At 37.6% G+C, this 27,053-nt stretch overlaps 1 protein-coding gene and 2 long non-coding RNA genes across 49 annotated transcripts in view; 2 read left to right on the top strand and 1 right to left on the bottom strand.

Annotated features, from left to right (window-relative positions):
- The window catches only part of ANK2 (ankyrin 2), a gene marked incomplete at its 5' end in the record, with an annotated part of 366,277 nt that overhangs the window by 40,967 nt on the left and 298,257 nt on the right, over positions 1 to 27,053 (bottom strand). For 20 of the 47 annotated variants that reach the window (XM_082051544.1, XM_082051526.1, XM_082051527.1 and 17 more), the window contains 8 exons: positions 542 to 638; positions 2,145 to 2,349; positions 3,184 to 3,395; positions 4,233 to 4,387; positions 7,377 to 7,601; positions 18,985 to 19,088; positions 19,697 to 19,799; positions 25,080 to 25,224. In XM_082051544.1, coding sequence (XP_081907670.1) covers positions 542 to 638; positions 2,145 to 2,349; positions 3,184 to 3,395; positions 4,233 to 4,387; positions 7,377 to 7,601; positions 18,985 to 19,088; positions 19,697 to 19,799; positions 25,080 to 25,224 — 1,246 coding nt within the window. Of the gene's footprint in view, positions 1 to 541; positions 639 to 2,144; positions 2,350 to 3,183; positions 3,396 to 4,232; positions 4,388 to 7,376; positions 7,602 to 14,492; positions 14,529 to 15,418; positions 15,461 to 18,984; positions 19,089 to 19,696; positions 19,800 to 23,176; positions 23,184 to 25,079; positions 25,225 to 27,053 lie in introns of those variants that run through there. The other 27 variants (XM_082051555.1, XM_082051517.1, XM_082051528.1 and 24 more) reach the window with 3 other exon arrangements.
- On the top strand, positions 7,547 to 10,507 carry LOC309439250. Its single transcript, XR_014183949.1, has 3 exons — positions 7,547 to 7,683; positions 8,303 to 8,373; positions 9,975 to 10,507. It is a non-coding gene; the product is annotated as an uncharacterized lncRNA (long non-coding RNA).
- Positions 11,314 to 26,323, top strand: LOC309439249. Its single transcript, XR_014183948.1, has 3 exons — positions 11,314 to 11,508; positions 23,967 to 24,065; positions 25,940 to 26,323. It is a non-coding gene; the product is annotated as an uncharacterized lncRNA (long non-coding RNA).

Below are 27,053 nucleotides of genomic sequence, written 5' to 3'. Positions count from 1 at the left end.
TTACACCTACAGACCTTTCTGCTTGATTTCTTCATTTGTTGGATATTCTGGTAGTAACATCTTTTATAAGATGTACAATGACCTACCCAAATAAGGGATTTCTGTTACAATGGCAATTTTCACATTTCTGCTTCTGGGGGAGAAGGAGTATTCAAAATTGAATCAGATTTTTTTTCTAACCACCTGAAAATTGAACTGTCCTTCAGATTACTATTTCAGAAAAATTAGTGTGTCATTTCTTCATTTCTGGGATCATAGCAGGTGCTGACTGTAAGGGACTAATGGCTGAGGTAAAAATAACAGGAATATCAATTTCTTTCAGCATCTGGTAAGGACTGTAGTACTTACAGCTCTCGTACATATCTGTCTGGGTTAGGAGGTTCAGGGCTTCCACAATACCTGCCCCATTGGTTCACAGCATAGACAAAATATCTATGCTCCTTCTACTATGTAAACTAAAATAGTTTAAAGGAAACATTTGTTGAAAAAAAGACATGCACTTGAAAGTAACACTAAAATTCATGTCCTGTTGCACAGATACCTGGCAGACACGTTTGTCGTGAAGGAAACACATTCATTAACGAATGTCAGCGGGGTTGTTCCAGTGATGTCTTCCCATTGGGCAGGGGTGGTTCCTCCTGAAATGATAAAGATTTAAAACAAAAATTAAACCCAAGCAAGTCTCCAGTTTCCTTGCTTATAAGAAATATTTTATATTCTTACATAGTTTTCAATCGCTAGAAAACCAGTAATAATCCCAGACATGCCTTCTCCTTAGGTCCACATTATTTCACTAATGCTAATAGGATTGAATGGGTTTCCCCTGAGAAAACAAAGTGCCCAAATACAAATGATATTCAAATTATGAGTCCTGTATTACGGCACCAGAAATATTAAGAGGCTGGAATTTTAGGGGGAGTGATGTAATTTATTAGAACTTACTTTTGTTTGTTCTAGACTATTCACATACGTGAGGCAAAATTAGCCCAAATATATAGGACAGTTAAACAAATACTGTTACACTTGGGAAACAACAATAATGTTAGTAATAGTGACAACTAGAATTTATGATTTCTAGACTCTACTGGTTTTTTTTCTTTCATATCCATCTATTACATGTTTCAGCCCCTTCTCTTATGGATGCTGCCAGCTTCCTTTTTGGCCCATGCAGCTGAGGTCCCTGCCTCACCTTTTGGTGAAAAATACCCAGTTGGTTTCCAGTTACCTTAAAATCACACTGCGCTGACAGAAAACAGAAATAGAAATGCTTTTAAGAGCAGTTACAAATGTTTGTAAAACAACTATGAAGACCTAAAGGAAAAATTAGGCATAACCAGGGCTAAATCAGAATGGGAGTCTGTCCCTCCTCGCATATACAGCTGACTTCTTATATGCATTTGACCACATGGAACAGCCTTTATGCAAACCTTAAACCAAGTAGCACCTGTAAAGGAAACACCTCCGTTCTCCTTTTAGTGAGGCATTCTTTTCCAGTTTTCCAGAGGATCCTTGCAGATTTACTGTCCCTCCAAGAAGCCTACTTAAATTCCTCTGTACAGAGGAGACAATTCTTCTGTATTTAAATAAGCATTGTTTTGTTTTCTTCAAAATGCAAATACTTGTTTGCTGACCAGAAGCTGTTTCTGTTATTTCATCAGCTAACTAACACTTTTCAGCAAGAAATTATAAGGTCACCTGTCCTCTGGAATGACCCATTAGCACATCTTACATTGGGTTGGTATTTGAAATCACTTTGAAAATTAAGATGCTAACTTCTAAAGAGAATAAAGGCATGGAGCTCTTTCTGCCTCCTAAGTGACACTGAATGAGAGGCTAATAACTTTGGAGTTATAGGCAGTAGAAACAACACCACAATAAACCCACCATAACAAAACAAAACACACCACACAAAACAAACAAATCCAGCCCCAAAGTCTATGATTATATTACACATCTCTTGTTAGTCCAAACAACAAATGTTGTTTCTGCTATAAATTGTTTAGAAAGTAGTTTATTTCCATGGCCTCTCATCCCAGTCATGTTTTCACCAAGATTTCCATATATATTGTCAGTTCAACATATTCAGCCCACAATGAATGACAATTTTAAGATGCACAAAGAAAGCTCTAGCATTTGCATCCTACCTGTTATGCTGCATAGTAATCTTAAAGTGGGTGTGTCGCCTCCATAACCATTCATGATCCCATCACTGGAGGCCTTGGGGACAGGAATCGTCATCGTGATGGGTTTATGGAACTTCCTTCTCCTGGGCTCCAGTGTGACTATAGGACTGAAGGTAGCCTTGTTGCCTAAAATCTTCTTTATCAGTTCAGTATGCATAGGTTGAGCCTTTCCAAAAGCAATAATAGAATAGTTACTTGAAAACAGTTTAACGAGTATATAAAGAACTGAGTCTGTACATTGCCTTGAAACCCTTCAGGTTTTACACTAAATGGCACAATTTCCCATGAAAATCTGCAGACAGAACTGCCTGCCAGTAAGAAGGGGAGACCTCCCTTTTTCAGCATTCCCATACCCTCCTCCTCATCCCATCCATTTTCCTGGTTCCTGTCAGAGCCTTTACAGCATTAACTTAATTAATTTAACCAGCAGCAAAATTCCCTTGTCTTTTTGTTGTTGTTATTGTTCTTTTGGCACAAGTTCTGAACTATTTTAGTAAGATATTCAGCTGTTCTCAGGGGATTTCAACAAGCACAGTCTCTGGCAAAGGTAAGTTGTGGATGCAGCAGGAGATGGGGATGGAGGTGGGGGAAGGCTTCCCCCTCTTTCAGTAGTGAACTCTTAGGCTGGTTTATTTCATGCTGAGAATCTGTACATTTGACCTAGTAATTACAGCAGTTTGTACATCTTTAATGCCTTTCATTTAAGAACTTGCTCTATGACCTACACTAGCATGATCATCATCATCACCAAAATTATGTGCTTTTCCCAAGATCATAAAGACAGTTAACAGACAGAAATCTGAATTAACTGGAAGACCCAAAGCTTTACCACTTGCTTTGACTTTTGCATGGATTTTTTAAAAAATATTATTTTTACTAGAAGGTGTTTGCACAGCAACGTACAACATGATAAGCTGAATATGCTGGTTCTTCAGTACAAATAAGGTTTTTTAAATTTAAAAATTAAAAAAAAAAAAGTCTTGTAACTGCTTCACTGTACCTGGAGGCCAACGCGAATTCGTTTGGTTAGAGCGCCTTCTGGGAAGACCGCCTGCACTTGTGGAACAACGGTGCTGCTGAGCACCCCTCCCTCGGGGCCGATAAGGTTGCTGTCCTGTTTGATGCGGGACACCACCGCAAAGTACTGAGGGAAATCTCGGGTGATGATGCGGCAGATACGTTTCTTCTCCAGCTCCTCTGGAGCGTCAAGTACTGAAGCCAAAAGAGAAGATGGTCAGAAGACCATTGTAGAAACAACACAGTGAACTTCCAAATGCATTCACAAGCTTTTCACAGTTTAACTTGCAACTTACAAAAGCATTTCATCTAGAAATCAAAGGGGGAAATGAAACATACCCCAGTATTTTAAGTTCAGCTAAAACAGAGAAGTCAAGAAAGGAATAGACGGACAGACAGACAACTAACTGAAGGGAGCTTAATACAGCAAATTCAGAACATGTTGGCAACATCCCCCAAATGAGCAAACAAGCAAAAGGATTGGTCAGAGCCCCTTTCTACTTCGCATGTTTACACTATGGCGTGGAGTAGCATCAAGGAAACTAAACTCCAAATGAAAAAAGTATCAAAGTATGAGTTCAGCTTTAAGTATGTGAGTTAACTTGTTTATTATTTTTGTTGTTTTTTAAAAAGCCATCAAAATTAATAACAAATTCTGCAGATCCTAGACAGCCCAAGTCCATTCTGTTCTCTCAGAAAACAAAAGTACTCATGAGTGACATTTCCTCCCACACATGTAGCTGCTTGGAAAGGATTAGTATGATAATTGCCTTGTTTTGGAAAGATGTTTGCTATGGAAGCTTTTCGTTCAACATGATGAAAAGGAGCAGCAGAAAACCTAAGCAGCATCTGTTCTCAACTTTGTGATGGTAGGATTTGTTTGTGCGACTGAAATGAAGCACCTGCAGAATGTAGTGTCAGAAAGTCTCAGGGCAGACCAAACATAAGGTGTTAAATAAAGGGTAAATGCTATTACCCCCAGTTATAGAAGTAACGCAGGAGCAGAGAAAAAAATAACGTCACAATGGATACCTTCATCCATCCCATTCAGGATTTCATTCAGTTCATCCTCAGTGTATTCACAGAAATGCTCCTTCCAGCTGTCCCCATTCTCACTGCGCAGGATCACCAGCTCCCTCTCTTTCCCACGCAGAGCAGCAAAATGGGGAATCTCCACAATCACAGGCCTGGCACAGCAGCACAGCGCATTAAATGCACACAGGAGAGAGGAAGAAATTGGATTAACAGCAACTCTATTCAGTCTGCTACAAAGTGACCTGGAATTCTACCTGTTTTGCTGGAATACTTTGGCATAATCCTAAACTAGTAGGTCGCTAACACAGATTTTTTTACAGGGACCCAGTAAATGCTAAAGGACAGATTAAAAAGTGCATTCAGCTCTTTCCACAGTGTGAATGATATTGGGTAAGATAATAGTGCTTAGCTAGAAATTTGGTAATTGTTTTGGAAATTCATAAAAAACTCATGCTCATTTTAGCTGTCACTACTGTCTGGGTTAACCTGTGCAACTTCATTTCAAAGAGAATCTACTGTAACATATACGAATAGTGGGACAAATTCTGATCTCACTTATACTAGTGCAAATCAGAATAATTTCATTGCAATCAGTAGGCAATTGCGTCCTGTGCCAATTTTACTACATTGTAACTCTATATATTGCAATGAATTTATTCCTGATTTACACTCCGGGAGAGACAAAGGAGGTGTGAGGAGATCATCTGGGCTTCTATTTCAGTATAGGAGATAAGAATTTGCCTTGTTGCCTTACAAGCAGATGCCAATATATGTATCAATGTATGTGTCCATATATATACACACACACATATACAACACATATGTGTACATATAGCATATGTATATTTATATATACATACTCTCAGAAATAAGAGAGAAACTATACATATATTTGTATATACACTTCTCTAATTAGAGTACTCACACGGGTTACCATGTACATAGTAAATGTCATGTCTTCTATTACACTGGTGGTATCCAACATATAACTTATTGATTAATTAGTCCTTGATACAAAAAAAATCTTTAAATTTACAGTAGATTCCTTTATTTTGGTCCCAATCCAGGTTGCTTTGCTACAGACATCAAGCACATAACTAGGAAGATTTCATGCCAAAACAAAAATGAAGGCCACAGTACTTCAAGAAAAAGATACAAACATACCACCAAAACAAAACCACATACCACAAGGGTTGAAAAATGGTCCACTAAGGGTTAGGTATACAAAATTTCAAATTATAGAAAGGGACTATGTCATGGGCATAATGACATAAAAAAATCATATTGCAGAAGGAGGAGAAGAATGGGGAGGTCAGCATCCATCAATTTGTTTCAAGTCTCTCCTACCCAAGGAATTTGGTCCCAGGAGGCCCCAGCTGAAGGATTCGGCTGACCAAGCTTTCTCCCTCATTAAGTGGGGGAGGAGCCGTAGGCAGATGAAGTTTACTGAGTACATCCAAAGCAGCAGTGAAAGAAAGAACATAAATAAACTTTATGTATTTTTTTTGCCAGAATGCCAGTGCCACTATCTGGTCCACAGAGTGGAATTAGGCTGTACACTGAATAAAGTTCCGTCCTAGCGATGACAATTTGGTGGTTAACTCAGCAAAATGAGTGTAGTTAATTTAGGAACCTGTCTTGCTTCTGGGCAGACAATGGGAGCTTTGGCAGTGATCTCAATGAGAACAAGATTTGGACCTTAGAATGCATCTCTGCAAACAGTACAGTAATTGCCTGATTTCGCTGCCAGTATAGCATCTAGAAAAACACTTGCAGGAAGGGCAGAAAGATCTGAGAATGAATAAAACCATGCTGTATCCTGGTCTGTCAAGTGAGACATTCTCATGAGATAGAGAAACCATTTAAAAGAAAACGAGAGACATATTTCAGGTCAGTTTGTGTGTGACAAAGATAACAGCTGAATGTGGCAGCACAATATTTCTTCGGGTCTTTAGATTTCTTTCTGCTTCTCTTTAGAAGTGACCAAGGTGTGAAAAGAGTAAGTGGTACAAAGCATCTGATTAGCCAGCTTGTTTGCTGTTATCTGTGATATCAAGAGGCATCCTGTCTGTCCAAAGGAACGGTCGGTTTGCTCTCAGAGTCACATTGGCAGTCATACAGAACTGCTCGTGCTTTGTCACCAGATTAGAACAACAGGGAAATAATCAAAACATGTCCTGGGAATGTTCTGCTTACACACTCCATAAGCAGTGGGCAGTGGGCAGTTAAAATCCACAGAGCAACTTTTTTCTCTCCCTAAGCTTCGTCTTTTAGAGAAAGTACTAACAAAGATAGTGGCTCTGATGACTGCCTGTTATGATAGGATTTAAAAGTAACTGATTTGTCTTTAAATTGATTTAAACTATTGCAGCTTACAGAGTCACTTTTTTGTTTCCAGTTTCTGAATGAAGCTATCTATTGTAACAGAAGAGGTTCCTTCAATCATCCACTTTTGGATGCCACAGTTGATATGGACAACAGTTGGTAAAACAAATTTTAAGAAAGTGTGGATAACTGCTGCTTTCAGCTGAAAATTGCTAAAACGAGCTTGGCAGCAAACACAAATCTGATCTTTCTAAGGGTTTTCTCAGCATAGGACAAACTAAATAGCTAGAAAATTCCAGGGTTGTCCTATTGCTTAATTTAGCAATTTCAACCCCAGAAAAATCAAAGGCATTGTGCTTCCCTGATAGTCCAAATTGCAGATAACACAACACAGGTCTCTAAAATAAGCGGCTGTAACTTGTGTTGTATACATAGCAGGCTTTATATTTGGGCTTTAGGTCAGTGCTGTGCTATTCGTGCCTTATATGTAGATTATTTGAATACAGTATGAACTGCCTTTTAGAGCTGCAAAGGGATTCTTTTTCCCACTCTAATATCACAACACTGAGCAATAATGATAATCAACGAAGCACATTAACCTTAGCAATAGTGGCTGAAGTATCTGTTTTCAAAGGAAAAGGCATTAAAGCATTGTGAATTGCTAACTAACAACCAATTTGTATTTCACATGGCCAGTCTGTTACCATATGTTACACACATCTTTTTTCTGTTCAAGTCTTGAAAAAGGAACCATTTCAGTGCAAAGAGATGAAAATGCCCTGAACATTTCCTGCTGGGCCACATGGCTGCCCTTACCCAAGAAACTGAGCACCAGAAGGTCCAACTTCGATGAGGCGGCTGGCCAGACCTTCGCCTTCCACCATGGGAGGCATGGTGGCCAACCTGTGGCGTTTCACCAACCGGCAAGTCACCCGAGTTGGAGCCGTGCATTTCCGCGGAGGGATAATGATCCGCAGTCCGTTGTGCCTGCAGCCTCTCATGGCACCCCCGCGGGCATCCACCATAAAACTAACCAGGAAGCTGAAAAATCAGGACAAAAATCAATTAGATGCAAACCCTACCAGAATTCCTTTGGTTATGTTCCACATACGTGTCAAGCTACGTATGTAAATATCGCTCTTTCTCAAGATGTACAAATAGAAAAAGCCTTTCTCCCATGTGAAGCACCAAATCATGCTAAGATAATTTATTAATTAAACTGATGAGTGCTATCTAAGAATTCTTCACAGAATCAGTCTTACAGTGCTGCTGTTGGTAAAAATATCAGCAGTCACTAATAAATGTGACCATGGTATATAGCTATTAGATAAAGTCAAGTGCAAATATCACTACTCTCTATCTGAGAGCATCTATATGGTAAAGTTGGCACTCTTTAAATACTTTAAAAAACAAATACATCTTATTAAAGAAAACAATTTATTACTGAAGAATATAAAGCCAATTCTGATTGGAGGGGTTGTTGGGCTTTTTTTAGGTTATCTATATAATTTACTTGTTCTTTGTTAAACTATAATTTCTAAAAAAAAAAAAAAATGGGTTTGGGTTAAAAAAAAACAATTTCATTCTGGATTTTGTGGATACAATTTGTAATACATCACTGGAGCTAGCACCCATTTATATAAAAAAACCTAGCATGTCATTATTGTTTGAAGACAATAGCTACAGTTGTGGTTTAAGAGGTTTACTTATGGACCTTCGTTTTTCTTTGCTACTTTGCACAGCAATACAATGTCCCAGTGGAAAACTTAGAGATGCAGAAAGTCATCTACAGGGAGCCCTCTTCTAGCACAAGGTAAATTCTCTTATTTATTTCTTTAAAAGGGAGAAAAACATTTCATAGAATTTATTTTACGTTGAACTTTTAATAGTTCCGTATATAAAAAACTGGTAGGTTTTGACAGATTAGTTACAAATATTAGGGACATTCTTGGGAAAGGTGTAGAACTACTTCATTTTTTTTCACTGGTTTATGACTTAGGATCATGCCCGATGTAGGATGGGAATGTCAGGTTGCTGGAAGTGAAAATAAGAATAGATGAGACAGAACGGTATCAGGCCTACTTCTAGCCACTAAAATAGAATCATCACATGGGGAGTCGCAGAAATGCTACTGAAGGACCTGCAATAGAGAAAAGCCCTTATAACAGAGTAACAAATACAGGTATTTTTCCACTGTCCCCCTGACCGTTCTGTGCAACAAACATTGCATCCATCCATTGTCCACACAGCTACAAGTAAGTCCACATGCTGTAAAAACACAACACTCAACACACCGTGCAAGTCAGAAGAATGGATGATGGGAAGGAGCCACAAGCGCCAGTCAGAAGCACACCATGCACCAGGGATGCCAGTCTTTCTCACACATGCAGTCTCCTATTCTACTGCCATTCATATACCTCTAGGTTTTGTTTAGTGTAAAAGTCTGGGTAGTACAACCATTATCTCATTCCTTAGAGGTTGGTGTTTCTGTGGTTTTAACAAGGGGGAAAAGAAAGAAAATGAACACATTTTACAGCTTTGATTCTCTGGGGATTAATTTCGAAAAAATGGGAGCTTCCTTCATAAAATACATACTTTATACATTTTAAGCACAGATGAAAGAAGAGCTTAAGAGATACGAAGTGCTCAGTTGTTGCAACAATGTTCTACGGCTGGTGTTGCAATTTCCTTTTAACGGTACCAAGTGGTGTTATCAAAATGATTCTGAATTATGTTTCAGAGAATCGGTCCAAGTCTCTGTTATAACGGGTCCGTTAGAGGTCGTTAATAACACCGAGTGCTGGAAGAAAAGTTTCACATTTTGATGCTAATAGTGTGAGCAACAGAAATACTACCCCCACAATTACCAGAAGCTAATGAGTGCACTTACTGAATTAAATTAGCATTCACATTTCTCATTGTGCAAGCTGTCACGAATACAATTGTTATGATTCATTTATTTCATTATTGACGAAATACTCAAGTTTGTGTACTTTAACAACAGGATCACCTTTTTGCTGTCCACAATTGAAATATTAGTGCTGGGTCATCTCTCTGTTTTATGTTCTCCTTACCTAATGTCCCCATGTGTCTCAGCAATGCCCAAAACACTGTTAAGTGCTAGAAGAATACATGTGCATAAAAGATAAGGGTCCAAATCAAATAATCTCCCTTCAGGCCACAGTAACAGGGGATTTTTTGTGTTTAATATGGTGCTCTTTCTCTGCATAGTAATTCCTTTCAGACTAACTAAAAGATGAACAGAGTGTTGAACTAGTAGTGCCTTCTCATAAAGCACATGTTCACAATTAAGACAACTAACCTGTGGTGTAGAACAAATAGAAAAGCTGAAGAAGCAGGAGTAGTCTTTGATTTTGAGCATCTGTAACAAAACAATATCTCATCTCACAACAGTAGCCCTGTGTTCCCGCACCTGCACAACTTCGGATCTAATACAGATCAATTAAAAAAACGTGTATTTGTGCCATACCACTGAAACAGACTCCCAGATGAAATAGGAGATTCCTGAAGGGTTCTGCGACTTCTGGATGAGTCGGAAACTACAGCAAGCACCCTCAAAAGGCCGGATACCACATTCAGGCAAAAGGAAAAGAGTATGAAGATTGCACAGAAAGATGAGTGCCAATTATCATCCTGCCTATGGAGGAGCCCTGTCACAGAACCAGCTATACACTACTATGAAATTTCAGGAAAACAAATTTTGAAGAACTTGTATAAAATACTGCAAAAGAAAGACACTGAAGGAGAAAATTTCTCCATTCCAGAGCTGTGGCATAAAAGTCTGAAAGGACAGTACACTGATGCAGGATTTGTAGAGCTGACACAGAATGTAAAAATACATTCTTTTTCACCATACCACTCTTGTTTATTTACCAAACTTTTGCCACATCCATTTTTTTCATCCACTTATTTAATCTGATTTCCTTTACCTCTTTTTTCCTTAAATTAGCACATTTAATGTAATTTTGGATATGCAATAAAGCAATTCATAACAAAGCATCTTCTGAATCACAGCAGCCTCTTTTTCTGCCTATTTGCTACATAATAGAGCATCTGGATGGTGACATCACTGTTCCAGGACTGGAGAAGCTTTGCCCTTTTGAAAGACTGTCTATATCAATATAAAACTAATCCATACAGAATTAAGGCATGACATTATAAAACAAGCTTTCTGAAATGTGCATTTAGGAAAGTGAAAAAAAAAATGTATGAATAATATAAAGGAAATGTAAAATGCAAAGTAATTATTTTGTTGCCCTCCTCCCACGATTTTTCCTCTCTCTAATGTTTCGTTTACCGGGTGCTGTTAAGTGACAAGACTGAGATAGAAGGAGATTGTACTCAAATGAGCAAACGAAACTAGCAGGAGCATTTGACAGATCAAGCCATCACTGGAGGAAGTTATATCTTATAAATTCCCATGGTGAAAAAGAAAATAATACATAATACTGGTAGATGAATATCCCTAACATCATATATACTTCCTGAAGCGCGGGGATGCTTCCCTTACTGCATGCAGAGAGACAGTGACAGTGCTTTATGGTGCCACCCCTGAGAGGTACCTATTCAATCTTTGCATCTGTCTTCCCTGCTCTGACTTAAAACTTTCTCAGATGCTCCCTCTGCAAAGGGCATTCAGCACCTTCTGCTTATGCCAACTGGACACTGCAAAAAGTGATTTTTGGTGAAGCAGGAAACTAAGAGCTTACTCCATGTTCCAGTTGCAGGAACTGCTACTACAAGCACTACCAACTGTCCTCATACAGAGAATGAAGAGGAGAGGGCTCATGAAAAAGAAACACAAATGGCTGTGAATAGTTCAAGAGGAAAAAAAAAAAAGAAAGAAAAAATGCTAATGAAAGGGATTAAAGGGAATCAGGAAGTTCTTACAGGTCACCCAAGGAAAGGAGGCATCCTAAAAAATGAGGTTGGTAAACATTCCTTACATGCGTCTACACTAATTTATTATAATATGAAAAATTAAAGAAAATGTAAAAAAGAAATCGAAAACACTTTCAGGAACTCCATGTAGATGAAATAGCTACAGTTTTCAGAAGGGGATAAAAATGGAGTAATAGAGGAAGGAAACTTTAGCAAGGACTAACTGTGCTTAGGAGAAGTCAGGTAAAATTGAGGAGATGGAAAGCAACATAAATAAGAGAAAACTTTTGGACAGCTGGCAAGTAGGAAAACATTCTTGTGAGCCATTTAAAACAAAGGTGGCCAAAGTAAGTGAACTGATTCATCAAGCAATGGATCAAAACGTGCTTTCCATCATCAAAAGTCTATTTCAGAACATGCTTTAAACGTTCTTCCTATAATAATAACTATACACAGAGGAAGCACCCTTCTTTAGCACTGACTTTGGTTTATCTCAGCAACCCATGGCAAGAACTTAAATTTCAATTAAGTAGTGATTCAAAATCAAAGTAGACTATGGATTAAAGCAGGAAAATGAAAGTTTGTATGTCAAAGGTGATTAGGGCAACACTAGGATGATCTTTCTCAGTACTAAGGCAGCCTTTGAGCAAGTTACGTTTTCTGCCAATTGTAAAGGTTCAGTTACAAATGATGCACAACAGAAACATGCGACCCTGACAGCCTTGCAAACTGGATCGATACTGAGCTGTCCTGAGATTTAGAAAGGTGGCAGTTCAATATAACAGCCAAATCAATGAAAGAAATCAGGTTGTGGGAAATTGCCTTCTCTCTTTTAAAGAGATTGAAGGGGAAATCAGGATTATTTTTTAAATTAAAAATTAAGAACAAAAGCAATTATTTTCTAGGAATAAATTATAGGTTGCAGAGGAGTCTGTACATGCTTCTATTAAGCACACAGCAGTCAGATCAAGCATCATTCATTCTCCTCTAATTTAGCAATACTTACTCATAAATTAGAGAGATCATGTCACTCTTTAATTTCAGAGCTATTAAAATCTACATACTTGCCATATGAAAGGTTACGGTATCAAATAAAATTGGCTACAACATCCTTCTGGTTGGGGACATATGTAAATGGCCCCTATATCTTCCAGGCTGTTTCCATGCCTTCTACAGAGGGCACAGCAAACAGCAATGGGTTTTCTAATGGCTCCACTTGAGCAAAACAGAGACAATAAATATGCACTGGATTTATCCACCTTACAAGGTCAAAAAGATGTGGTGTATTTTCATAAAATATCTGTATTTCATGTCTGAGCCTGAATTATTCCCTTTGTTGATTTTATTCATATGGAATTAACATGGTTTTATTCTATATCTATGCTCATTAGAAAGATAATAGCAGGATGAACAAATAAAGTAAAAAACCTGATGTGTCAACACTGGGGGGCGAAAGAAGATATTTGTGTGATTTGTGAAGAATCACGGCTACGTGAATAGCTTTGCAGAAGAGTCACAGTGTCAGGTGGCTGCGAAGACAAGCATGTTGGCACTCAAACGCGCTTCTCATTCTGCAGAATCACCTAAGAGCCATGCAAACCTAGCGCCGTCCAGTGTCCTTCTACAACAGGCAATAGTTCTTTCAGCACACAAAGCCAGAATAGGCAAATCAATACAGCATCACTTCCATACAGTCAGTTCAGGTATGAATATTCTTTTCCACTAGCCAGGCAGGCACACATGCTCTCATTAGGTAGCAGGAAACAATAAGAAGCTATAACTAGAGCACAACCATTGTAGACACGTTTAAGAACTTCTCTGCATACATTATCTTCATTTTTAAAAGAAACTGGGAAACAAGGAGATAGCAGCATTCAGTGTTAGTCGCAGTGTGAAGAAGCAGAAACAAACAATCAGGGTGCTTCAGCCATTGTAAAGTGTTCAGCTGGAGAAGGAAAACTCATAGAGAGTCTGAAATTAAGAAAAAAGACCTTGATCTAGCTCCCACTGAAGTCAACAGCGAGTCATTCAACTACCTCACTGTGCTTTCGATTGGGCTGCAACTATGCCATACATAAACAAAATACACATTCCAGGAGGACAAAAAACATGATCCTACACAGGAAACCACCAAAGTATTAACTTATGGTGACATTCTCTTCACTGCATTAGTCACTATTGAGAGATACAACCTAAAAATAGAGTTTATAGCTTTTTTTTTTTTTTTAAATTAGTCATTTAATAATTTTTCACAGCAGAATATTTAAGATTTTCACCTTTCTACAGTTACGTTAAAGGAGATAAAGCGGGATTGTGCCAATCAACACTCAGTTTGCCAAGTGAAGATAATCTCCTCTAGGAAGGTACCGCTTCAGGTGTTCTGTGCAGGATGCAATGTGCCAGTGATTCAACAACTCATCAACCGAGGTCACACAGATAATGCACACAGCATGACAAATTAAGCACGCTGGGGTCAGTGCTGTTATTCTTCTAGTTCCAATATAGTGGCACAATTTGAAAAATATGGCCTAGGGAGTGGCTCTGTAATATTCTTTACATACACAAGTGAGATAAAAGGCCCACTTTGTAAAATAACAGTTAAAACTGTATCTGTAGTGGCTTGTGTTGGATTTCTGTGTGGTTTTTGTTTGGTTGGTTTGTTTTTTCCTTCCTTTTAATATTAAACCATGTCTCCAGCAGAGAAAATGTATTGTTAATTAAATCAATGGTTAAAACTGTCTAGGAATGCATAAAGAGGTTTGTTAAGATGTTTTGCAGTGGACTTACTTACTATGTGTTCGATATTCCTTTCTTATAGAGGACACAGCAGATGGGAGGAAGTGGACACTTATTGTATAAGATAAATAGGGTGATGTGTAACTATTACTACTAGTCAGAATAGATTTTTTTCTCTTGGCTAACGTACACTATCAAAACACTAAAGCATCCTGAAGTGAGGTAAGAGAGGAGGATAAATAGGGCAGGTAAGAAGTGCAATGTATTAAAGAAATAAATTATGCAGAGGTTCACCTGCTGTTGTCATGATCAAGACATGGAGAAGAGCATCTGCAATAGAATAGATGATTTAACATCAAAAAGGAAAAGAAAGGGGGAAAAAGAATGAGTTAAATGAAATACTGAAATATTGAAAAAATGAAATAGATTTCTAAATTAAACACATGAACATATACATATATATGCATATTCATTACATGTGAGAAGGTAGAAGTGAGTATGGAAAAATCAGCCTACATAAACATCCTTGGTTACAAATGGTTACTACTACTACAGCAGTAAAGCTAAAGTGATCTGGTTTCTCAAACTGGAAGTCAAGACACCTAAAATGTACAGTTAGATTCTGGTAAATCTTTCAGAACCAGACTTGGGGAAATGCTGCTTGGTTTAGGTATCCACACGCAAAATTTGGACCACAGTCTATCAAAGGGTAAGGTATCTTAGGTAATTCCAGCCAGTGTTTCTGATAACACAAGAAATCATTATTTTCTTCAAATTTCCTATCAATACATTCTGTTCTCCAGTTTCTTCCATTTCAGCATGTTTCTTGTCCTCCTTTTGTTCTGGACTATCGAATGACAAATTTCAAACTTTCAGTTTGACCTGTTTAGGTTCCTAGTGATGCATCACACAGCCAGTTACTCTTCTGATGTCGCTTTTTATTACGTACATCTCCATTGCCATTTTCTTCTACTGACATGAATTGAGATTTGTTATTAACAAAAGAAACCCACCATTTTTCCTTATTGTAACTTTCTGAATAAAGGTCATAAACGCTACAGCATAATTTGAAATAATTTAGACTTTCAGATTTTAGAAATGACTATCAGCTGGTCGCTGCCAGGTCCTGTTTCCATAACTATTTCCAGGAAGTTAATCTCACACTGGGGAAAACAATATTATGAAGTCAAAATACAACACTTGAAATATATTTTGTTTACCTTGTTAGCAAGGATCCAGCCTCCTTTTTTGCAGCCATGCAGCTAAGAATGATAATTCACATTATTTGTCACAGTTCAAGCTGCCCACTCCCTCATCCGTCTCCCTTTTTCATTGATGGAAGCAACAACTTCCAGAATGGTAAATTCAATAATAATATTCAAGTTGTTTAATTTTGTCAGATACAAGTACTGATACCCTCAATCATCTATTACTCAAATAGGGACTTCATCACAGTAAATAAAAGAAATCAATATATTTCATTAAATAGTTTTACTGTGAACAAATCAGAGTTGGAAAAACTGCAGAGTTGCTACATATCTTGCTCTAGAACACAAAGGCAAGTTAATATCAAAGCATGAATTCAAAGTTCCTTGCAGTCAGTGTCATATTCCTGACAACATGTCAAATAAGATCTACCTCTCTTCTTATCTACCACACTTTCACGTATTTGTCAGTAAAATTCTTAGAAATAAAATCTACCCAAATAAATGGGGAATTTTTTTTCACTGTATCACCAGAACCCAGGTATGAAAATGACATAATTTTGTACATATTTCATACTTTAAAATCTTACATTCAGCCTTATCTTTACCATTCACACTTAACTACTGTGGGTGATAGAGGCATAAGGATAGGATATTGTCAAGCAATGCCTACATGCTGCAAGTGAAAAGAAATATTTCAGTTCGGTGCTTTTTTGTGTTCCAACTTAAAGGAAATATTACATGTTCTTCCACAATAGAATATTGTGAGGTATGAGATTAAAACTGTGAAACACATTTGCATTTATGTAGGCATTAGTTCTGTCTCTTATAATTCTTCAGCAGGAAATTATCCATTATATTCCCTAATATTACCAGCAAAGCAATAAAATTATTTTCTTATTGGATATTTAGCACCCAAACTTTCTGGCATATTCAGAGATCCTTAACTTTGCTCAGTATGCAAGATCAGATAGTTTTATCAGGAGAAGCCAATCTGATTTGCCAAAAGGAAGTTTAAATGCAGGAATTTCTACTTATTTCCTAAAGCCAAAGTATGAAACTATTCAGAAACTGTTAGCTGCATAAAACGACCAGATGATGTTTATTTATGTTGAGATTGTAAGCACCAAAACAGCATCACCTCTTAAGATTTTGAAATGGCTGCCAAAGACTCTGATCAAAGATCTTTCTTATGTCATATTGATGAACTTATCAACATATTGAAGCAATAGTTACATTTAAATTTTAAATGGATGGTTAAAACATTTTCCCCTTCTGAAATTTCGGACATTTGACAAGTTTTGGTTGGTTATGCAATGGCTGAAATATACGGCTGTGAAATTGCACACCAAGAAAACAGTTCTCTATAAATTTATCTTTTTGCTTGGGGGTGTTACAGTGTGATCCACAGAAACACTTCCCTACAATGGGAGATCAGTAACAACCCAACAGCCACCTGGGTCGAGCAGTAGTGCAGGGAGAGAATAGTATCAGTTTTTTCTCAGATTGAGCAGAATACAAAATGAAGATCATCTGTGCCAATAAATTGCTGTCCAATAATTTGCTGATGTGTTACTTTATGAAAACTCCGACTACATTCAATACATTTCCAACGTCTTGGGCAAAACAAGGGCCATAACCTTGCTTAAAACCTCTAACTGTTTATAGAGGATTTGTTTTCAAATGCTGAGTTTTCTTTCATGTCAGATATATACTTACTTCAATGAGTGCACCTGAAATGTCACCAGCATTGCCAGCTCATAAAAATCTAGTCATTGTGTATGTCTGTGTACGCGGAAGAGTGTAGGTGACGAAAAAGGTATAAATGACAAACGTATCTGTTGTACCAGCTAACTGAATGCAACAATCACGCACATCCTACTTCTACAATTGTTTCACTTTTAAAATAAGATATTACAAGCGCAACTCTAGTAGTTAATGTATTTGCCTAAAAAGAGATGTAAACAAAATGCGCCCCAACAGTTTATAACTTAATGACTCGGCCAAATCTAAGCAAGATAAATACAAAGTGTTGTACAGTCTTTTCCAAAGGCTGAGTAATCATTATTATAGGTTTCTTTATCACAATATTTAGTGGCACGTTAGTTGGCATGTATATAAAGAAGAACTTAATTTGTGCCATGTTAAATGTCAATATTTCATACAAAGCTGCAGAGACCGTTGCTTCTATTAGAATCAGATATTCTTATCCTACCACTAGCATCCTGGTCATCCAGAAAGATTTAAATATCACTAATATTTTTTTTTAAATAAAAACACAACATGACTACACATCCAGGAAATAAATGCCACTCTTCTAGAAAGTATTTAGTTGGAAAGACCTACCTTTCTGGAAGTAATACATCCTTTGGAAAAAGTCTGTAAACTATTTAGGGTTAGAATGAACCACTAAAACAATTTTAAAGCTTACATAGTGACATATATGTAAACATACACATACTGTACACATTAACTATTTTAGTTTAATTTGTTAGTTAGAGCTCAAGAAAGGCAAATCCAAACAGCTCTGGCCACAGCCAAATATCCTGCTACCAGCTAATAAACAAACTTTTCATGTCACGTATCAGTCAATTTGCAACCACAATAGTGACAATGTTGTTTCTCTTTTAGACCAGGACTGTGTGTCATTCCAAACCGGACTTCAGTGTTATTTTTCCAAAGACACAGACTGTAAGATTGTTGCAAACTCATTTGAGATTAACAAAAAAAAAAATCTCCTTCCTTGAGATGTCCAGCTATGCTGTGTACAACGTAGCTCCACAGAAATGAAACGCTTTTGCATTAAATCAGTTTCATATGAATTCACCTGCAAGCGGCTCATCAAATCTCATGGCAGGACACAAGTGTAGAACTTGGTGTAAAGAATAAAATTACTTAGAACAAAGTAAGGGCACTTAAAGCAAATGGACTCACAGATTTTGAGGACAACCAGGATACGTTTTGTAAGTATGAGTTTGGCTGGGCCTGCATTTTGACATGTGTTACTCCATTTCAATGAGCTTGCCTAATTGCAAATGCTTACAAAGAGTCAGTTGTGAGAACACGTGTACAAAGTGGCCAAATACATGTAAAGCACATGATGTTTATGCTGCTTTTCTATTACAGACTTCACATAGTTTAAAATCATTGGTTTGGTTTTTTTCAGTAAGCATGCCAAACACTAGAGTTGCTCCTTACATAAACTACTTCACTAGCATAGGAAGTACTCACCGTCTGGAGTGATTAGGCCTTTTGCCTCAATTATTACTAACTTTTAAAAGGCACTGTATTTATTTCTCCATAAAATTCACACAGATACATGTCTGTATGTGTCAATTTTTCACTCCTCTTGAACTTGACTGAAAGCCACTGACATCAATTCACTGACTTGCAGTGATTTCAGTGAAGAGTCCTAGTTCTCAGACTGGATTAATTCTCAGAGCTTAAGAGATCATAACAATTTATTGACAGCTCTAGAAGGCAATGAACTAAAATATAACTCCTAGTTAAGCATTAGTCAAAGCAGCTGCCACTGCAGGTATTCTGTTTCTTTTTAGTATAATGCTAATTGATACACTCACCCTGAGTGAATAGGGCTGGAAGAAAGAGCCACATTGTCCAAGTTTTCAGGGCCCCAGCTTAATCGACATGAATTCCTTTCAGCTTCTTTGGCCAGAGTTGTTACCTTGGTAAGCAAAAAACCCTCCTTTTTACTATAATAAAATCAATGAATCAACCAAACAATAAGAAGATGTATTTTGCATAGTAGTACCTAAAGCATTTCAACTTAAAAACAAAACACAACAAAAGGAATAATAATACTACTAAGATATTAGAAACCCCTTATTGTCATGTTTTACACTTGCTCAAAGTAATCATACATTAATGGTCCTAGTGAAATGAATGCTGTGATTTACCAAGGTGGCATTTCCTAAGTATTTTTTTAAACTGCAAGCATGCTTCAGAATAGTATCTTTGAGTACAATGGCCTTGAGTTCATTAGATCACCAGAATATTTAGCTCAACGGCTGTTAGTATCATTCAAAAATCAGTTAAAATGGAGGACATTATAAAGAGAGTCCCTGTACTATATTCACATAGCTTATCCATTTATTTTGGAATAGAGATTAATATTGTACAGTATAATATGCCATTAAATATCAATGAAAATTAGAGAGATTTATGATAAAATAAATAAAGCAGCAAACACCACATAAGCAAAATCTAAACTGTCATCTTTTTATATTTCTGTATTTACCCAACTGATAAGTGACCATAAGAGAATGCGCTTACCTGCTGGCTGGGGATTACAACCGTGTCGTCGATCATGGCACTGTCCCTCAGGTAGGAGGCATGGCTCAAAGTGTGGGACCTGTCTGAACTGAAGGATCGCAGGCTGGTAGGTTGGTGGGATGCCATAGCAATATACCAGCAGTACAGATGATGTTGTAAAGGTGTGATGAGAGATCGAGTGGGAGAATGAAAAAAAAGCGTGCTATTAGCAATATGATGCAGCTTCCAGGGGGAGTATGTAATAGTCAAGGGGAAAAAAACAGCTTTACAAATCTGTGTTATGCTGCCTTTCTGACCAAGGGCCACAAAGTGCTTCTGTCCCTAGTGACTGACTTTCTTTGCTTCAAAATGCAGAACCCTAGAGACTAATCTAGATGACAGTTTATTTTATATTCACAAATACTTGGCTTTGTGCCATGACAGTTTCCTTATAATAAAGAGCTTGATTTTTTTTTTTATAAGTAAGGCTCTTGAGAGAAGTTCTCTCTCCTGCTACGTCACACAAGCAAACCACTATGGAAAACTATAACGCTAACATCTGAATTAAAGCTGAAACGACTCTTCCTGAAGCTTTGCTATGATCTATTCTCTCTCATTAAAACTGTAAATAAGTAAGCTTGATATTGTCCCCTGGAAGGTACACACAGCGAGGTGAATTGTGGCCAGCCGCAAGCTCCTGTATAAAACAAAATCCTTCCTCTGTGTGCCAACAGCATCTTTAGAGAGGCAGCCCAAATGTGAGCGCTGTTTCCTGTGTCAGTACACGCAGCTCTACAGAAAACTGGTTGCTGTAGCAATGAGTGAGGCAAGGCAGTAAAGAAGCTGCTTCCAAGCACTGGCTCAGAATGTAACTGCAGTATTCACCAGCAAAAAAGCAAAATAGACAAATAAGACACCACAGAAGGACATATTGAGGTAAATGGGGTTTCTGCTATCAAATAGCACTAGTTTTGTCCTTTAAATATTTACTAGCAGCAATATTACAATAATTATTTTTTTAAAAACAGATCAACCACCTTCAGCTGTTGTACGTGTACTCTGTGATGTTGTTCTATACGCTGAGGAATATAGTACAAATAACTGCAGGAAGCAGTTTCATTTTCCTGGCTTACACATCCATGAGTAGTACTCATAATGACTAACGCACTGGATCAGAACAATAGACCATCTATCTAGATACACAGACTTTTAAAAGATAATTAATTTTCAGCAGTTAGCAGTAAGAAAGTCATGTGTACATTACGGACACGAGATTCAAGTGCTTTAAATGCAGATCTTGTTGCAAATCACATTTTACCATCTGATTCAGACCAGTCAACCTTTCTTAACAATAGCTACTCAACATTTTTTGATCCATTTTTAGAAGCAAATTATTATTTTATTAGAAATATATAACATTGAAGAATAATCAATGATATTGAACAATGACTTAGACTAATGGGCTATTTCACATGCTAGGTGGATTGTACAAAACTAAAGCAAAGATAAGTATGACACAAGTATCAGCCTTAGGAAAATCTTGAGGGAAAGAAAAAATCAATAATAAATAATCTCTCTTACCTGTCATGAAATGTCTTTCACCCAGACAAGTGAAAGAGGTGAGACATATAAGGCTGATACTTAGTGTATTATTTGAATTATGCATTTCTGGAATAAAACTCTGTTTCCATTAAAACAACCATAAATTTCAATAGGGACAGAGGTTCATTCTAACTGTGCATGTAATGTTTCGGGAAAAAAAAAAAAATGAAAGGGAATCTTGACTGAAGAGTATTTTGGTTAAATATTTTAGTGCCAACTGGGTGGGCAGAGTACACCTTGCTTGTTTCTAACGAGAGCACTTCTGTGAACATCTGTTCTTTGGTTGAAAAATAATCCTCAATAGCAGACCCCATTTGCCATTATCCTTTATCCATTTCAATGTTTGACACTTTCAGAACTGCTTTACTGTGCCATGCAATGCTTGTAAGAGGTTCAACATCCAAATTGTAGGTTCTGCTATTCAGCTAATGTCACATCCTGGAGAGCTACTAAATGAAAGGGAGTATGTACTACATTTGACCAGTAATCTGTAGGGTGATTTTGTCCATATTCTCCTGCAAGTACCCGACACTGCTATTACCAGCACTACAAGCAGCTAAGTACGTATCCACTATATAGTACATGGATGTATGCTCCAGTAAATATCCAATACACTGAGGGTACAGACTTATCTACAGCCAAGGTATGCAAAAGCATGACCAAGGTCTTCAGTAAATTAAATGTTTAAATTTCCTACTAATTTCAAAATTAGTGTTCAGATGGCACTGCCCCTCTTTTGAGTGCTGTACCAGCTAATCAAAGAGCAAACCAGGAGTTAAGGTCTGTGCTTCTGAAACTCAGAAATAAAGGTACTGGCTGAAACGACAGCCGAGTTACAGAGCGCAGTGGCACTGGACAGAACTTATTGTTTATTATTATAATAAGTCTTCAGGAATCCTGTAAAAAAAATAACCATAAATCACAGAGACAAAACTAATGTCTAAATACATAATCTTTCCAAATCTGGTTGACAAATCTTAAGTCACAGGGGTTGCAGGGTCAATAGCACTTGATTCAGCCCCATTGACCGAACTGTGGAACCCAGGAACACGACAAAGCTCCTGAACCCTGGAGTGTGTCTTGCCTGCATTAGATAGTGCACAGGCATGTAGCGTCCACCTCTCTAAGCCCTGAATAAAGCTCAGGTTGTGTCCAGACATAAGAGCAGCATACGCTAGCCAAGTTTCTAATGGGGATGACTGGGAGACCATGTTGCAGTACACATCCACTTGCCAGCCCAGAGAGAGCTCAAGCAAACTCTAGTCCCGCTCAGTGTATCTGATGTTGTGGGAAATATATGTTGTTTCAGAAGCTGGGAAAAGAACCTGGTATCATTGAAACACATCAAAAACATTTATTCATTTAAAGAATGAAAGCCTTCCTCACACCTGCCATAGACCACAAAGGTGGGAGGGACTTAAAATGAAACAGTCTTTTCAAATACCAGTGATCTGATTACAGCCCAAATCAGTTCTGGCTCTCAATATCCAGAAGGAGAATCCAGCTAGTGTATGCATTCGCTTTATTTTTTTATTCTGCCAGTTTCTCCACGTAGAGAGGAAAATGACCAACCTTCCCAGCAGCACGGGGACAGAAGGGTGCTACCAGCTGTCCTGACCTAGTGCAACTCCCCTGCTCCCAGCATCTTTACAGGAATCAGCAAAGTTTCTGTGGGACAGTAGCTACGTCATATGGTGATCTTTCTACACAGAGAGTACTGTTGGATCAGTATTCACCACTACATACTCATTTGAGTCTAAAACAATCTCCAACAGCAGTGTCGTTCACATGGTTCTCCAAATCAACCTTCCAGCAAACAGCAGCCCTCCAAAATGGATGAACAGAGACAGGTGCCATAGAAGGATACAGAGACATGTTTTCATGCTATGTAATACCTACCTGGGCATGGTGCTAATGAAAGCATATGAAAAAGAATGAAGGGGAGAGAGAAATAAAATAAATAGGGAAGATGGTTACAAAAGAAAAAGATATGTTTTAAAATCAAATTGTTTAATACATAAGATTACATGAGTCTAGACTGCTGATACTATTTTGCTTTGCTGAATTTCTTGAAAAACCAAAGTCAATATAATACAATGAAAATCACATTAAAGCAAAAGCAAAATAGTTTAAGCAGTGTCTGTGAAAATTATTACAACCAGTAACCTGACAGTGACAGAAAATGAGACCATGGAGTTAGAAAGATGTACTTTTTTCTTTCGTTCTATCTCTCTGTATCATTTTGCTTCATTTCAATATAATCACGCTTGATACAGGGTGGGAAATAATTTTCATACAACAGAAAATAGAACACATCAATTACATGCCAGTAAAAATCTACTGACGTCCACTGACAGTATTTAAAAGCTAAAGTATTCTAAATGGGAGCAGAAACTGGCTTAACATTTGCCTGCACAATCATTTCTGTACATCATCTTAAAATTAAAAAACACAAACCACTTTGTTACCATTGAAAGCACATGATAAAAGGTTTCGATTTTTAAGCATTCTGGTGTAGCTCATAAACATCCTCAGAGACTTAAAAGCCACACAGTCACTTTGTTTTCAGCGGATTCGCCGGAGCTGTCTAAAAACCAACAAAGACTCCAAGCTTATAAGGCCTGAATGCTGAGAGATTTACACATGCTGTGAGGCAAACCAAACCGCTTCCTGATGTCTTTTGTTCCAGAAGCAATTCATAGCCTAATGAAGTAAACAGAACGGATCCTACTGACTTGACCGCGCTTTGGAAACGCTACCAGAACAACAATCGAGACTGGAAAATGAGGTAGGTTAAAAATTTGTCTGTTGCCAAGATCTCAACTTCTTTTTTTTTTCTTTCCTCTTTAGTGAACCCTAATTCTTGAGGCGATAAGTCTGGTGACATTACTGATTCACATTAGACATTGTCATTTTCAAACAGAAATACCTGGGTAGCCTATTATAAAGTAGAACTGTGGGTATTAATCTACCAGTTTAAGGCTCTCATTTTGACAAGGGAACTCCATATTTTTTTCTAGACTACAGTAATATTCTCTAAATTCAAACAAACAAACAAAAAAATAAATCTAAAGGCATTGTTATTCTGCAAATACATCTTAACCTTAAGTTCAACGCATTAGATATAAACAAAACAGTAGGTTTTCTGGACTGAATACACCTTTTTTCTAATTTTTTAATGTAAAACATAAATATTGTGCTGTGCCAGTAGAAGGAAAAATATTCTCTTTCCTGCTAATTCAACCACAATGAAATAGAGAATCAATGCGCTTGCTGACAATACCCTCACTGCCAATCCAAGGCAGAACGGCCAAGTCCATCACTCCTTTCCTTACACCTCTAGCCAGCAAACCGCTTTAAAAAGTCAGCTCACCTAATGCTGAAACACCTTGTCCACTTATGCACCACCCACCCCATCTCAGGACAGGAGGGGATGGGGGTGATTCATCCCCTTTCCATAGACAAGCAAACTCTTCTGCCTTTGCCTGATCACAAAGACAATAAAGCAAGCCATGCCTTTTCAAGAACCAAATAAATACCACAAACAAATTCTTCACTAGACTTTGAGTACAATATTAACGCCAAATGTATTAATTTCTGGACTGGTCAGGAACTACTACGCCTCCTGCCCACACCTTCCTCCTACAAAGTGGCAACTTGGCACCCTGACGTGATAAAGAAACATTGGCAAGTGCATCCCATGTCTGCCTTGAATTAAAAGCCCCAAGAAAGAGATTTCAAACATTTATAACACAATGTGTGCAGAATTATCACAAGAAAACATACGTGTCCAGGCAAATACCTGTCAGATCGTCCTCCTTCCAAGCTGTACCTTAAGTAGTTCATACCATCCAAGAACTGGCTGCTTGGTAAAGAGTCATCTCCTAGTTCTTTGAGGTCTTCTGGCCTAAGGTACTCTCCTCCATCTCCTGTCATTGTGTCATCACCTTTAAATCAATCACAGAAGGGACAACGGTAAGTACACACACAGGTTTGATATCATTTACACATTGGGATCTAACAACTGGATGGTACAAGCAACAGGAAGGCATTTTCCACTCAGGAAACACTGCAAACCACAAGCAATTTATGTATTTCATGAAACCGGCTCATCAAACAAGATGAAAAAAATATCAAAATAAAGGTGATTAATCAATTGGATTTAATCTAATTTTTGCTGTTGCACATACTGGTAAGGGGCAAATTCCTTTGCTGCACTCTGAAGCGTGGTCTCTCTTTTCCTTTATCCATTTTAGCTCTCTGGTATATCTATAGCTATATTGTATCACAGCCTGACAGTTTATGATTAAATACAACCACTCGCTTGAATGTAAGTTATGTGTTTTCTGTGGCCTTAAGCCTGAGAGTTGCAAACACTGATTTAGACTCTCCATTGTCCAAATTCCACATCATGTGAGGCTGTCTCACCCATGTTCAAACATCCTTTTGTGATCAGCAAAAAAAATCTTATTTCTAAAACACAGCAATATCCAGAAACTGGAAAAAAAGTTCTCATGCATAGATTGTAATGTTCATTACTCGGAAAAGAAATTCTTAATGAATCAAAGCCTAAATGAACATTGGTTATCTGACATAGTAATGTTTCTGCATATACTCTGAATGACTGGGTTTATTTTTTTTTTTTCATTATTCTTTTTTTAGGTACAAAATTATTTTCCCCAGGAAATTCTGTCTATACAAAGTCACAGTTTGTTCTTCCCCAGCAGACTAACAAAACAGCTTACATTGCCAAGACATACATGTTTCTTTTCATTCCTATTTGCAACATGTTTTTTTCTCCTGGAGATTTCAGCCACTTTCCCAATGGTTAATTACTACTGTATGAACCTGGCTTGGTGTGACCCACAGAACTGCACAACATCACCCTAGGCCACCAATACCGTCAAGTTTCTTGTTTTCTAAGCTGCATGGGCAAATGTCAAGAACCTGAACCTCAGTTACACGAAGGAGACTGGAACCGTCATACCAGAGCAACGCATTCCACCTGTAACAATTCACTCTGATATGCCAAGAAATATGAAGGATTGTAAAAGTTAGTTAAGAATTCATTTGTGCATCAGGGCATTTAAAGTCCTAACACAGCAAAATTTAAAAAAAAAAAAATTTATTGTTACTGCTGCTATTTCTAGTACAGCATCTTTCCCCCCACACTGCAAAATGCTACCAGCATTATCAGCTACAGGAGTGGCACCCACTCCTAAAGGAAGAGTACTTGGTATTTGTTTTCATGAAACAAATCAAGCTAGTTTTTCTAGCTTGATGTTTCAGTTAATAAATACATAATTTACAATTTGTCACCTAAAACAAAGTAACATTTGAGGTTTTTAAGATATTTTTTGTATCCACAAATATTATATGTAAAAAATGAGGCCTAAATCTTTTCAGTATAAGAACAAAAGCTCTTGAAAATTCCATCTGTCCACATTAAGACAGAGAAACTGGGCACAGTTTCACAGAAAACAATAAAATGCATTTAATCATTGCATGTTTCCTGTCTTCTGACAGATGATGCCTCCTGTTGCCTGGGAATGTCACATTATAAAGCACAGGGCTTAGAGAAAACTTGGAAGAGATTAAGGCAATGCTGTTAATCAAACAATAAAAGGATTTTCAAGTTATATTTCAAATAAACTAGATACTTATAATCATGCCAGACATTCCATCTATAATAGAAACAAAGGCAAAATCTTCACTGCTTTTATCACACCCACATCCTTTGAGAAAAAAAATCCAAGGTCTACTCTTATTTCAGCTT

The sequence above is a fragment of the Streptopelia decaocto genome (genome assembly GCF_964273445.1).
Source record: "Streptopelia decaocto genome assembly, chromosome: 4".
Taxonomy (NCBI): domain Eukaryota; kingdom Metazoa; phylum Chordata; class Aves; order Columbiformes; family Columbidae; genus Streptopelia; species Streptopelia decaocto.
The sequence above is the reverse complement of the archived record's forward strand: the minus strand, read 5'-3'. Positions and strand labels throughout refer to the sequence as shown.